Below are 11,899 nucleotides of genomic sequence, written 5' to 3'. Positions count from 1 at the left end.
ATACTCAGATGTTCCGAGACCCTCCACTCTTACACACGAATGAACTTTATGTTATGAAATATGTTGTAAATATTGTAATGTGTTGTAATACAACGCATGTTTATATTATTTACTTTGGATTTGACGATTTAATATTAAATTATAAAAAAAGGATAAAGGGGGGAAGAAAAAGGGGAAGTGCGCTCTCACCAACGACTCACCACCCCCCTCATCCAACCCCTTTCCCTGTGGGAGTGTGGGGAGGGGTGGGGGCGGGATGAGGGGGGTGGTGGGTCAAGGGTGGGGAACACAGAGGGGGTGATGGGGATTACATCATCAGTGTCATGTGTGTGGGTGGAGCTTGTGTGGGTGTGGTTTGTGTGGTTGTGGTTTGTGTGGGTGTGGTTTGTTTCGGTGTGGTTTTTGTGGGTGGGGCTTGTGTGGGTGTGGCGAATTTTTTAAATTAAATAAAGGTACTGGCTTCCCAACTATCTCACGAATAAACTAGCCCCGATTGAGGAAGTATGAATGTGGTTGATATATTGTGTGGGTACGGTGTATGTGGGTGGAGTTGAAAGGGGATGGAGTCAAATGTTTTGAATTATTTTTATTTTTTAAAATTTGTAATTCAGGACTTGGTCTTTTTTTGATGGCTTTAATTGTTGTAATTATCTGCAATATCCAAAATTAAAGATACCCATTGTTGTGAGAACTGAGTTGAGTCTCTATTTCAAAGTATGAGGAAGTGTGGCATGGGAGCACTTCCTGTTTTGTCGCAGGGGGACTGATTGCATTACCCATGGGAGCCACAGTCACATTCACATTCACATTACCACATGGTTAAAAAATGGGTTGTTATAATTATTTAATTATGTAAAAAACAGAAAATTTGGGGAAATCATGAAACTGGTAAATTGGAAATTTTTGAAAATCATTTTTTTTTGAAAATCTTAAAATGTTAAAATTAAATAATTAATTGGTCACTTCCGGTTTGTGGTGAGTCACTTCCTGTTTTGGGTTGGGGTAGTTTCGGTTTGGTGGCAAGGGGGATATGGGGATGTAATGTGGGGAATGTGGGGAGTGTGGTCTGAGGTGGCCTGGCCTGGTACTCCCTTTTATATACAACAAACCCCACCTCCAGAATGAGGCTCAGGTCTATCATACCGGAGGAGGGAGTAACCCGGGAGAGATATTAAGGAATCAGAGACATCATGAAGGAGGAAAGTTTCTGTTAAGCAGATCAAGTCTGGTTTGTCAGAATCAACCTGTATGGAGAGATCAGTCAAGTTTGAGGGAAGGCCCCGGATGTTTGAGGTCCATTCCGTTAATGAAGAGGAAGGGGAAGCATCGAATACAGAACAGGGGGGGGGGAGGGGTAGGGTAAGATGTGGAAGAGGTAGGGAGAGCTGTTGACAGTGTGTCAGAGATTTCCGAATAGCTAGGAGAAAGGGAAGGATGGGGTGGTCAAAAGGTTTGATGGTGATTGGGTGAGGCACAGTGAGGTGTTATTTGAGGGGGGGGGGGGGGAGCAAGGCAGAAGGTTGGGGGAGATGGAGGTGAGAGTTGGAAGGGGAAAGAAGCAGGGATGACGCTTTGAGGAGGAGGGGTGAGAGGGGAGAAATGGAGAAAAAAATGAGGATGGGGAGATTTGAAGGGGAGGGGCGAGGGGGGAGTTTATGAGGGGAGGGGTTAGGGGGGAGTTTAGGAGGGAAGGGGCAAGGGGGAGATTTGAAAGGGATGGGGGAGATTTGGAGGGGAGGGGTGATGGGGGGAGTTTATGAGGGGAGGGGTGAGGGTGGAGTTTAGGAGGGGAGGGGCGAGGGGGAGTCTAGGAGGGGAGGGGTGCGGGGGGAGTTTTGGAGGGAAGGGGCAAGGGGTGAGATTTGAAAGGGATGGGTGATGGCGAAGATTTGGATGGGAGGGGTGAGTTTGGATTCTTGAAAGTGTTGTATGATTAATGGGAAACGAACATTTATTGCAAAATGAGTTTCTTGTGACCTTTGAGTCAGAGATATGTTTAAGGATGCTGGAGGCGTTGGGGGGTGGAGTGCCGGTGAGTTTAGGGAATGTAGGAAAGAGGAACTGTAAGAGATGGTTGGAATGAATAGACTTGGTGAGCAAGTCGAAAGCAACCTTTTAAAGAAGAAAAAGAAAAATGTGTTATAATATACGACAGAATACATCACTTTAGGGGAAAGTTTAAACATTTTTAAATTGAACAGTGAAAACTATCTGGGGGAAATGGGGATGAAACACGTGGTCGAAGAACGAACGAACGAATAAGAACAAGGAATAAACGAATAAGAACAGAGAAGGAAATGTTTTTTTTTTTGAGTTGAGATTTTAAACAAGGAAGTATGTGATGAAAAGACTGGGAAAAACTGAGAGAATGAAAGTTATTGGACCACAATCGACCGCTGAGAGAAAACAAAGCCTCAAGGTAATTTCACAATGTGATGTCACTGAGTTCACAATGTGATGTCACTGGAAAACTTGAAAATTGACACTCTCGGGCTTTTTTCGGCACTTTGTGATTCGCAAATAAAATAAAATAAAATTCCCTTCAAATTAGACTGTTAATCTTCGTTTTTGTCTTGTTTTTGTTTTGTCTTTGATTGTCTTTGTCTTTGTTTTGATTGTCTTTGTTTTTCAGCAGAAAAAAAATTGTGTTTGGGTTCCCCTTTAAGGGTCATTTGGGTATTTTTGGTCTTCATGGCATTTTTGGTCTTTTGGTTGTTTTGGTCTTCATGGTCTGTAAGGGTATTTGGGGTATTTTGGGTATTCAGTGTATTTGGGGTCCATTGGGTCTCTGGGGCCTTTTTAACCTTTTGGGTCTTTAAAGGATCTTTGGGGTATTTTGGGTCTTCAGGGTCTTTTGGTTATCCTGGGGTTTCAGAGCCTTTAAGGATCTTTGGGGTCTTTGGGCTCTTTTGGGTCTTCAGAGTTTTTTGCATCTTCGGGGTCCTTTGGGTCCTCATGGTGTTTTGGTTCCTCGAGGTATTTTTGGTATTCGGGGTATTTTCGGTCTTCAAGAACTTTAAGGGTCTTTGGGGTCTTTAAGCACCTTTGGGATATTTTGGGTCTTCAGGATCACTAAGGTCTTTTGGGTCTTCAGGGTCCTTTGGGTCTTTGGGGTCTTTTCAGTATTTTTGGTCTCCGAGGTCTTTTGAGTGTTCCGGGTATTTTGGGTCTTTGTGTCCATTAGATCTTCAGGGTATTTTGAGACTTTTTTGTGTTTGGGTTCTTTAGGTTCCTCTGGGTCCTTTGGGTCCTCAGTGTCTTTTGGGGGTATTTAGGGTCTAGGGGTCTTTTGGGTCCTCGGGATCATTTGGGTATTTTGAGTCCTCATTGTTTTATTGGTCTTTTGGTTCCTTGGGAAGTTGGGGAAGGGAGTATTTATGGGTTCTCTGAGTACTTTAGAAGAAGTATTTCAAGTTACAATTATGTGTGGCGTCAGGCCAGCTGTCCAACCAATGGATGAAGACCGGACATACATACATACATACATACATACATACATACATACATACATACATACAAACAAACATACATACAAACACTTGCTCCATTATATATAGATTATTATTATTATTATTATTATTATTATTATTATTATTATTATTATGTGTGTGTGTGGGGGGGGGGGGAGGTAGGGGGGATATGCGTGTGTTTGGATATGTGTTTGGGGGGGGGGGGGTGTTGGTGGGGGTGGGGGAGATGTGTGTTGGGGGGTTGGGATGTGTGTGTGTGTGGATATTTGTGTGGGTGTGGGGTGGGGGTAGTAGGGATGTGTGTGTGCATGTGGGTGGGGGTAGGGGGGATGTGTGTGTGTGTGTGGATGTGTGTGTGTGGGGGGGGGGGGGGTGGGGGGGGTGGGGGGGTGGGTGGGAGGTGTGTGTGTGGATGTGTGTGTATGTGTGTGGGTGTGTGTGTGTGTGGGGATGTGTGTGTATGTGTGTGTGGGGATGTGTGGGTACGTATGTGTGTGTGTGCGTACGTGTGTGGATGTGTGTGTGTGTGTGTGTGTTTGTGTGTATATGAGTGATGTGAGCGTGTGTGTGTGTGTGTGAGTGTGTGTGTGGATGTGTGTGTGTGGATGTGAGTGTGCATATATGTGTGAGTGTGTGGGGATATGTGTGTGTGTGTGTGTGTGTGTGTGTGGGTGGGGGGTGGGGGGGGGGGAGTGTGTGTTTGTGTGTGGATGTGGGTGTATGTGTCTGTGTGTGTGTGTGTGTGTGTGTGTGTGTGTGTGTGTGTGTGTGTGTGTGTATGTGTGTCTTTGTGTGGATGTCTGTGTGTGTGGTTGTGTGTGTTTGTGAATGTATGTTTGTGTGTTGTGTATGTGTGTGTGTGTGTGTGTGTGTGTGTGTGTGTGTGTGTGTGTGTGTGTGTGTGTGTGTGTGTGTGTGTATGTGGGTGTGTGTGTATGGGGAGGGGAGGTGCACATTCGTCTCCTCCCCGTTCCCCACCTATCGACGCCCTTGGGCCACATTCATGCTTGCATGGCAAATATGTAAATGTACAATATTTTACCGTGTTGATAAAGATATTTGATGGAAAGTGTAATCCTTTTTAAATAATGTTTAAGAAAAGTATTTATCCCAATGTGTACCATAGATAAAAACGTACCGGTATTATGTATGTGTAGGCCTTCCGGTTAAGGTATATATATTTCCGGTCCATATATGTTAACCTCGGATTTCTTTTTGCATTTTACATTTATTAATAAGCCTTTAATCATGCCATCTGATCATCTTCTACAAGATAAGAGAGCTGTTGGTCTGTCTGTCTGTTTGTTTGTGTCGCCATTTTTCTCAGAGATGGCTGAACGGATCTTCCTCAAACTTTCAGAAGTTCATCAGTGAGTACCAGGGAGTGTTTTAGGCAAAAATAAATAAATAATAAAAGGTCGTTTTTTGGATGAAAAAAAACTTGATCTGTAGTGCAGACGCCTTTTTGATTAATGCTAGTTAAATACAAGTACACATTCGCATAAATAAATACAAAACAATCACCAGACATTTGAACACAAATAATAAAACAATTCAGGAAGCGGTTGAAGTTGTTGTAGGCTTCTTCTTCTTCCTGACGTCATCATACTTAACTCAGAAACCTGATGAACGGCACATTCACCAGAATATATTCAACAAAAAGATGGTGGTGATGGTGGCACCTGGTGTTGGTGGCAGAGGGTATTACAATTACCTTTTTTGCCTGTGCAACAATGAGGTTATCAAGCACTCTTTACATGGGAATATTTTTCCTCCTTCCCTTCCCTCCCTCCCTCAAAACAGAAGGGCCTGTGAAGGCCACCCCCCCCCTCCACCCCCAACCAACCCGGGTACTCCTGCAGGGTGTATTATATTTGAAATTTTGTGTCAATATTCACGGATCGTCCCTTGGGAAATTTGAGAAACATCATTGTTCTTTCATGTCACGTGGTAGGCGATGTGATCACGTGTTTGGTGATGTTTTCAGGTACGTTTTTGAGTATCAGGTAAATATCACCTTTGTAGTATTTATTGTTTCAGATAACAGACTCGTGTTGGTGTCGTTACAGCAATTGGGAAGGAGAACGGTGGCCATTTTTTTTTGCCACAGTTCTTGTCATGTCACATTATGTGGATGTGTGTGTGTGTTACACATTAAATGTTCAAATTGAATTTACTATTTTCATTGTGAATGACGATTTGTGCAAAGCAAAGACTTCGATTTATATTTTTCCCGAAATCATTGAGGTATCGTCGTCTTTGCATGGTTTGAGCTTCGTTATATATTGTCATGTGCCTGCCCTCTGGTTAACACCGCAGGGCAACACAGATGACCAAACGAGCTAAACTCCCGGGCGTTCAATCTAAAATGTGAAATTCTTTACGCACGAAGGAAGGAGGATGACGGACTTACCAGGACAGCTTCCACCCGACTTCTTTCAACCTGTATAAATTAATTCAAACTACAAAGAATTAATCTGTACAAAAATACCGGCTTCATTAAAGAAAATGCCGGTCACAAAGAATGCACAATAAAACTAAATTCCTAGTTGGAGCGCCCCCATACAGACTCTATTACAGACAGAGGGAAAAATAACTGGGAAAGAAATATGTGTGGTTTGTGGCACTAAGCTCAAATCGGCTCTTGAATCTCATCAGGAATCGTCAACCCCTACCCGCCCCCCCCACCCCCACATATTTGGTGGAAAACCTCAGGCTACACTGCCGTGGGCGCGAACTGGGCCTCGCGCACCCTCGTTCGCCCAGCCTCACTCGTCTTCGTCGTCCTTGTGTGGGAAGCCGCAGCTCTTCCTCCTCACGATCACGAGCAAGATGTCGGAACATGGCCGTTCGTGATGAATCTTCCCTGCGCAAGAGCGTAACGTATATGTCCCCATTCTTTCTGAATGTCCCTCGCTCCGGAGCACCCCAACACAAGAGAGAAAGCCACGAGGAAAGCGAGAGAAGATGAAAGAGACAAAATGTCGGGACACGACTGTTCGTGATGAATCTTCCTTGTGCAAGAGGAGAAAATGTCGGCAGAGCATTCTTTTTATAGTCCAGGCTCTGACGTCATCCTATGACATCTCCACCAATCCCATAGTCCCTTCCTACTAGTCTTTTGTGGCAATCAATCCCCGGCCAATCACTGTTCTTCGGGGCTTGGCTCCACGGCCTGCCTGATTGAGGTGGTGATGTAGCGGCTGCGGCACCAGTGGTAGTGTTCGATGCCTTGTTTCCGATTGGTTTTTAATTAGTGTGGTTAATGGGCAATTTCTTACTACGTGTGTGTGCTGCTGGTGTCATAAGGAACAGAGGAAAAAATAACAGAGGCCATGACATACAGGGGATTAATTTCCCATAATCCCTAGCTTATTAACAAACCCCACCCCTCTCATGGGGACAAAGATATGCTCTTATACGACATATGGTCTAAACGAAATTCCTTCTTATTATATGCGGTTTCTTCTTCTTCACGACAGTTGGAGCATATTACCGATTCAATTTTACCTGGACTAAGGTATTGCCTACTCCCTACAAACGTAACAATATTGTTACGGTCCGCGGATAAGGATGTTGTTTGCCGAGCGAAGGCACCGTGGCCGAACAGTTTCCCCGACTCACCCGATTCACCCAGACGTTGGCCGTATCGCGCCACAGCTATTCAATATGGAAACCTCTAAAGCGACTGAATGTAAAGAGGAAGAAGAAGACGTACTGAGGAATAACAGGTTTTATTAATTATTTTCACAAGCCAAAGCAAAGAGAGCAGTTGGTTATATACAGAAAATGGAAGGAGCAGGCACACAGTGAAATCTTTAGCTTACCTATACAAGCTTAATTAATAAACCCCAGGACAACGTTAAAGACAGACGGACGATCACACTTACATGGGGAAATGCAGGCAGGAATGAATGGCTTGGAGATGAGTGGCTTTTAGAGGCAAGGAAGGTTCAGCGGGTACTGGGCACGGTCGGGCCAGAAGGCACCGCCGTCAAGAAGCCGAGCTTTGGTCCCAAACTGCACGGGCGAAGTTCCTTTCTCTGTACTGCTGCCTCGTGCGCTCCTTGCGTTGCCCCGGTCTGCTTTTCCTGCCGTGCGGCACGTCTCACGGCGGCTCGGTCACACCTGCTCGTCTCCAGCGCATCTCCTGGACCCATCTCCGTCAAAGCTCATCTCGTATCTGCTTGGGAGCGTCCCGCGGCGGGTTATATAGGCCCCGCCCTTCACCCTTTTCGAACCTTCCCCAAACGTTCTCTCTCCGCCCTCACAAGCCAAACCCCTTGTTCTGGGTTGGATGAGCGGGGCCGACTTACTCCTCCCCTCTATGACGAGGTGGAGACCCGCCTTTCTTGTTCGGCATTACCTCGTGCGTAATGGAGTCAAATGCAGCAAAGTGGACGGCAGATGAAAATGCAGTAAAGTGCCTAAAGAGGCAATTGCAGCAAAGTGGCGAACCTGGCACTTGGAAGCTGCCATGGGGCGTCGGAGGGCCTACTCTTATTTAATTCGGTGCAATGAAGAGTCAAACTAGTGGGAAACACATCCTTAGCCTACACAGAGAATAAGGGACTAACTATTTAAAAGGATATATCCTGTCCTGTGTGTAGGTTTATGGAATTAACTAAGAGGACGAGCTGCGACCATTCTTTACATTACGAGGGTCAGTTACACACAACAAAACCATACTTTTCACATTCGTTACACTTCTCATATCCGTTACAATATTTTGAAATAAATTGCTGAGGTAAACTCGTATCAGCGTGTCCCGTCTGTCGACATTAGTTGATGGATGTTCAGCTGGCTGTCCCATCTGTCGACATTCGTTGATGGACGTTAAGCTGGCTGTCCCGTCTGTCGACATTAGTTGATGGACGTTAAGCAGGCTATCCCATCTGTCGGCATTCGTTTCATTAGGATGAAATATATTGAGCATCATCTTGCGATAAATTGATGGAGAAAAAAAGAATAATGTGAAAACGGGTTTGTATGAAAGCGGGATATTGCTTCGGATATGAAATCTTTCCTCTTCTCCAATGGCTTGATCTCTGATCATCAATTTGGTTTCAGACCAGTTCACTCTACTCTGGACATGCTGCTTCTGCTGTCTCAACAATGGATGGAGGTCCTCAATGCCAAACAGGAAATCAGAGCTGTCTCCCTTGACATATCACGTGCCTTCGATACGGTCTGGCACCCAGCTCTGCTCACCAAACTCTCCTCCTATGGTATCCATGGAAATCTCCATGCATGGCTTGCGGACTTCCTCTCTGGTCATAGTCAACGTGTGGCCCTGAATGGATGTCTCTCATCTCCCCTTCCTGTTCAGGCTGGAGTTCCCCAAGGCAGTGTGCTGGGCCCTGTGCTTTTTCTGGTCTTTATCAATGATCTCTCCGACTCTCTGGAAAATCCTCTTTATCTCTTTGCTGATGACTCCACTCTCTGCCGCTCCAGTCCTCTTCCCTCAGATTGGCAGTCTGCAGCCTCCTCACTCTCTGAAGACCTGGACAAAATCACAGACTGGTCAAACAAGTGGAACATGTCTTTCAATCCTGACAAATCTCACACTCTTACTATGTCTCTCTGAAAAGATCGACTGGACAACCCTCCCATCTACTTTCTCAACAATCCTCTCCAAGAAGTTCTGTCGCTCAAGCTTTTGGGTCTCACTATCTGCCATGATCTTTCTTGGGAAAATCACATTTCCAAGCTGGCCTCCAAAGCCAGTCGCCGACTGGGCATCCTCCGTCGTGCGAAGTCCTTTCTAGGCACACCTGAGCTCCTCACCACATACAAGGCTTTCATCCACAGCTCAATGGAATACTGTTCTCCCCTATGGGCTGGTGCTCCTGCCTCACACCTGGCTCGGCTTCACGCTGTTGAATCCAAAGCTTTCAGAATCATTGGAATGTCCCGCGATGAAGCTATCTCTGAGGGCCTTTCACTCACTCACCGCACGCAGGTAGGAGGTCTTTCTGTCTTCTACCGACTCCTCTCCGGCCTTGCTCCCCCAGCTCTCTCTGTGCTCTGTCCCCCAAATATTCCTACAGGTCGCACAAGATCTGCCAGCCACCCTCTGATGGTTAAATTGCCGAAATCTCGGCTCTCTGCTCACCTTCACTCTTTCATTCCTCTTTTCTCCCGCCTCTGGAACAAACTCCCACACTCAATTCAATCACACTCCTCCCTCCATGTCTTTAAAACAGCTGTTCACCACCATCTCTTATCTTCCCCCATCCAAAACCTTGATCTTTTCTACCCCCACTAATTCACCCCAGATCCACCTTGTTTGAAATTCCAACTTCTTTCCTGGAAGTCCTGGCAGTGTCCATATGTTTTATACCTCTCCCACCCCCCTCCCCTTCCCATGCCTCCCCCCCAAAGCCCTCTCCCTCCCACAGTTCTCTCGATGTCTCCATGTCTCTCGGTCCCTGCTCTCAAATATTGTGTTTGTGTCCTTCCCCCTCTCTCTCCATCTTGTCTACCGCTCCCGATGTTATTTGTTTTGTGTGTCTGTTTGTCTTTCTGTGTGATTAATGTTCGCTCTTTCACGAGCCTCGATCTTGTATACAAAAAAAAAGAAAAAAAAGAAAAAAAAAAAGGTGGAATATAACTTCTGAATTGTTTTACCACGACCTTCAAATTCGTTATTTTGTTTCCATTTAATTTTAAAGATAAACACTGCATGGGGTAAGGTGTTCAAAGAACTCTCGACTTTAATGATGTGGTCTTTCTCTGTGCAATGAAGTTGTTTTTATAAAAATTTGAAGAAGCTATTATGAAGATTATTTGATTGTATTATCTGTGAGAAGGGAGGAGGTAGGGGTGGGGTTGAGAATGAAGAGTTGGAGTGGTCCAGAAATCTCATTTATTTCCATATTACTACTCATATCATTGATGTGAAGTTGTGTTTAAGTTGCCAAAAACCAAATAGAAACAAATTCATGTGAAATCTCCAATATTACATGAATTCTTTTTAATCCCATGAGGATATAGATTACCTGTAATTATTACACAAGGATAACTTTTGGTAGCAGTATTATTATTTCCCCCAAACTTGGAAATTAACAGGATTGATGAATGATGACGACAACAGCGGCACCATCCTGTATCCCAGAATGTTTTGCAGCAAACGTGATGTTCTTCTGGTGAGGCGGGTGTTTTGGTAAAGAAACCTGTCCTGATTTAGAAATTTCAATTTTCACTTTTCTTCCTTTCAATATTATCATTCCCAGTAACAACATTCACACCCAAATTAAATGGCTTTTCGTGGCGAATTATTTGCATTTTATGGAAAGCAAGAACGATCGTTGAGCGAATTTCCTGCATTCTGAAACCGAATATTAATGGATTAACAAGAGCTGGTGTTACCGAACTTAAAAGATCCAAGATAAAACCAAACGTGGGAATTCGTAAAAATCGTTTCAACACACTTATGACAATAAGTGAAATGAACTGTGCTAAAGATGCAAACAATTGTGTAAAACATGTGTGCAATGCTTTTAGATTTGCCTCTGTGGATGATTTTCGACATTTACGAACAATACACCATGTAGAGTACAGTGCTGTAAAACCGGTTAATCCATACACCAAATACTGAAAAAATAGAGAATAAATGAGTGAAGGATTCACATTTCGACAAGCTGATCTTGCAACATGTGAAGAAACACAGCCAGCATCATGAACTACCACAGAGTAGTTGCAGTACACCATTGTTGTTGGTACTACAACATAGCTTACACCCAACAACAACCCGATTGTTAAAACTACAATCACAAGTTTCACAGCACCACCTTTGTTCACCATCAGAGCCACGTAACTGTACGGCCAGAAAATAGCCCAATGTCGGTCAATGTACATTAACCACGTGGTGAGAAACTGATGAAACAATGCACAATGTATACAAAACAACTGAACCAAACATTCATTAAACGATATTATTTTACGCTTTGCAATTATTCTGCTGAAATAGGACGATATTACCACGACTCCCCATAAAGTGTCAGCGAGCGATGATAAAGCAATGTACATGAGCATGGGTGAATTGAATCCACGATAAAAACAAGCCGCCATGATTGCTGCGTTGAGAGGGATTGAAATACACATGCTAAACGTGAAAACCCACATGATAACTCGGCCGCCGTAACCCAAAGGAATGTCCGACACATCCAATGTGACCGTGAGAGGCAAAGATCCCACAACAGTTTCGTTCATGTCTCCTGTAAAAACACAATGAAAATTGTAATAACTTGTGTTACATCAAGATCACAATGATAAACACAATGAAACATTCACTTTCTAAAACATCTGTGCTTGTCTCACAATATAAAATGACATATATATATTAAGGATATAGACTGTTTGATGAAGAAACCATGAGACGTGACATTGGAATTTTATATTAAATTAAATAGGTTTTGTCCTGTTTT

General features: G+C 44.2%; 1 protein-coding gene across 1 annotated transcript; it reads right to left on the bottom strand.

Annotated features, from left to right (window-relative positions):
* Nucleotides 1–10,664: 10,664 nt before the first annotated feature.
* LOC144892994 (olfactory receptor 51I1-like) lies at nucleotides 10,665–11,684 on the bottom strand. The gene has a single exon (XM_078782171.1). The coding sequence runs from the start codon at nucleotides 11,682–11,684 to the stop codon at nucleotides 10,665–10,667; it is 1,020 nt and encodes a 339-aa protein (XP_078638297.1).
* Between the last annotated feature and the right edge of the window lie 215 nt (nucleotides 11,685–11,899).

Source organism: Myxine glutinosa, chromosome 1 (assembly GCF_964187855.1).
Source record: "Myxine glutinosa chromosome 1, kmMyxGlut1.1, whole genome shotgun sequence".
Taxonomy (NCBI): domain Eukaryota; kingdom Metazoa; phylum Chordata; class Myxini; order Myxiniformes; family Myxinidae; genus Myxine; species Myxine glutinosa.
This window is presented reverse-complemented; position numbering and strand designations above follow the sequence as displayed.

What these genes read in the sequence shown, in the direction of transcription:
- LOC144892994 (XM_078782171.1), bottom strand. Translation starts at nt 11,684, where the DNA reads ATGAACGAAACTGTTGTGGGATCTTTGCCTCTCACGGTCACATTGGAT.